The sequence below is a fragment of the Penaeus monodon genome, chromosome 15, assembly GCF_015228065.2.
Source record: "Penaeus monodon isolate SGIC_2016 chromosome 15, NSTDA_Pmon_1, whole genome shotgun sequence".
In the NCBI taxonomy this organism is placed as follows: Eukaryota; Metazoa; Arthropoda; class Malacostraca; order Decapoda; family Penaeidae; genus Penaeus; species Penaeus monodon.
In genome coordinates this window covers 25396023-25397158 of record NC_051400.1, presented here as the reverse complement: position 1 = coordinate 25397158, position 1136 = coordinate 25396023, and the positions used below count along the sequence as shown (strand labels likewise).

Below are 1136 nucleotides of genomic sequence, written 5' to 3'. Positions count from 1 at the left end.
AAAGCAGCAACCCCTTCACACTTTCCCGCTGAAAGCACCCCCGGGGGCATGAATATAGCAGTCTTTTCCATATGCTTTTTTTAAAATTTTTAAAAAATCTAATTGGGCCCCGTACTAAACCAAAAGACGTCGAACAGCCAAACCAGTAAAGCCTCCCCGCCCCTTGCTCCTCGATCGGTTTCTCACTTCGTCTGAGGCAAGCAAGAGGCAGGGACGCGAAACAGGGGCTTTGGGGTCATGTCATCGCACAAAAAAGAAGAGAAAATAAATCAAGATCTCCGATAATGTTTCGCAGAGCTCAGACATCTGCCTCTCGGCTCTCCATGCTGGCGTCATGGATCTGAGAGGCGGTCTCGTGCAGTTCCGAAAAGTAGGCGTGTCGCCCATCAACGGAACCATCATCAACCGCGTCGTCTCACAGTCCGGGTGAGTTAGCTAGCGTGTGTTTCACAGCTGTCCTCGCCTCTTTAGTATTTTAGGTGTTTTGGAGTACCTTAAAAAGACTAACGCTCATATTCAGAGACTTTGGACACTTCAGTGGAGGTCCGCCAAAAGGGGAACCTTCGGCATGATTTTGGGGCGAGGGAATTTAACGGTGATTGGGTGCGTGAGACAGCTTTAAAGGGTTGGTTGCGGGGGTGATGCTAAAACTTCGGGTGTCCAAAGTGTCTCTGAATATGAGCGTAAATATTACATACTCATTTGAGAAAGTTAAAGAGACTAAATACCAGATATTACTCATCTGGTTTGGAGTTTATTAGACTAAATTTTTCATACTCATATGTTTTAGGACTTGTTATAGTGCCTAAATACCAGGTAATACCAGCTTTGTTGTTTATTCGATAACCAAGTTAATAAAAGAAGCATGAACGTGTGAGCTGTACTTGGTTTGAAGGTCGATACTCGCGATGAATGCGAACACTAAGTATTTTTTTATATAAAATACAAAAAGCTTTCTCTCTAGGGAACCGGCTGTTGCCTACACGTTCATAAGGGAGAATCTACCTTTGCACATCCCCAGCGAATACGGTAAGATGGAATTTTGTTTTGTTTTCTCTTCAAACTCTGCATAATGTATGATGTTCTCTTGTACTTTTCAAGAAATACTCTTTATCGAATGATAAAATTCTATATTA

At 42.9% G+C, this 1136-nt stretch overlaps 1 protein-coding gene across 2 annotated transcripts in view; it reads left to right on the top strand.

Moving 5' to 3' along the window:
• LOC119581848 overlaps window positions 1-1136 on the top strand; it is a 43199-nt gene that overhangs the window by 31503 nt on the left and 10560 nt on the right. For both annotated transcript variants that reach the window (XM_037929987.1, XM_037929988.1), the window contains exons 5-6: window positions 295-426; window positions 965-1029. In XM_037929987.1, the coding sequence (XP_037785915.1) occupies window positions 335-426; window positions 965-1029 (157 nt within the window). In that variant the 5' untranslated portion in view covers window positions 295-334. The remainder of the gene's footprint in view (window positions 1-294; window positions 427-964; window positions 1030-1136) is intronic.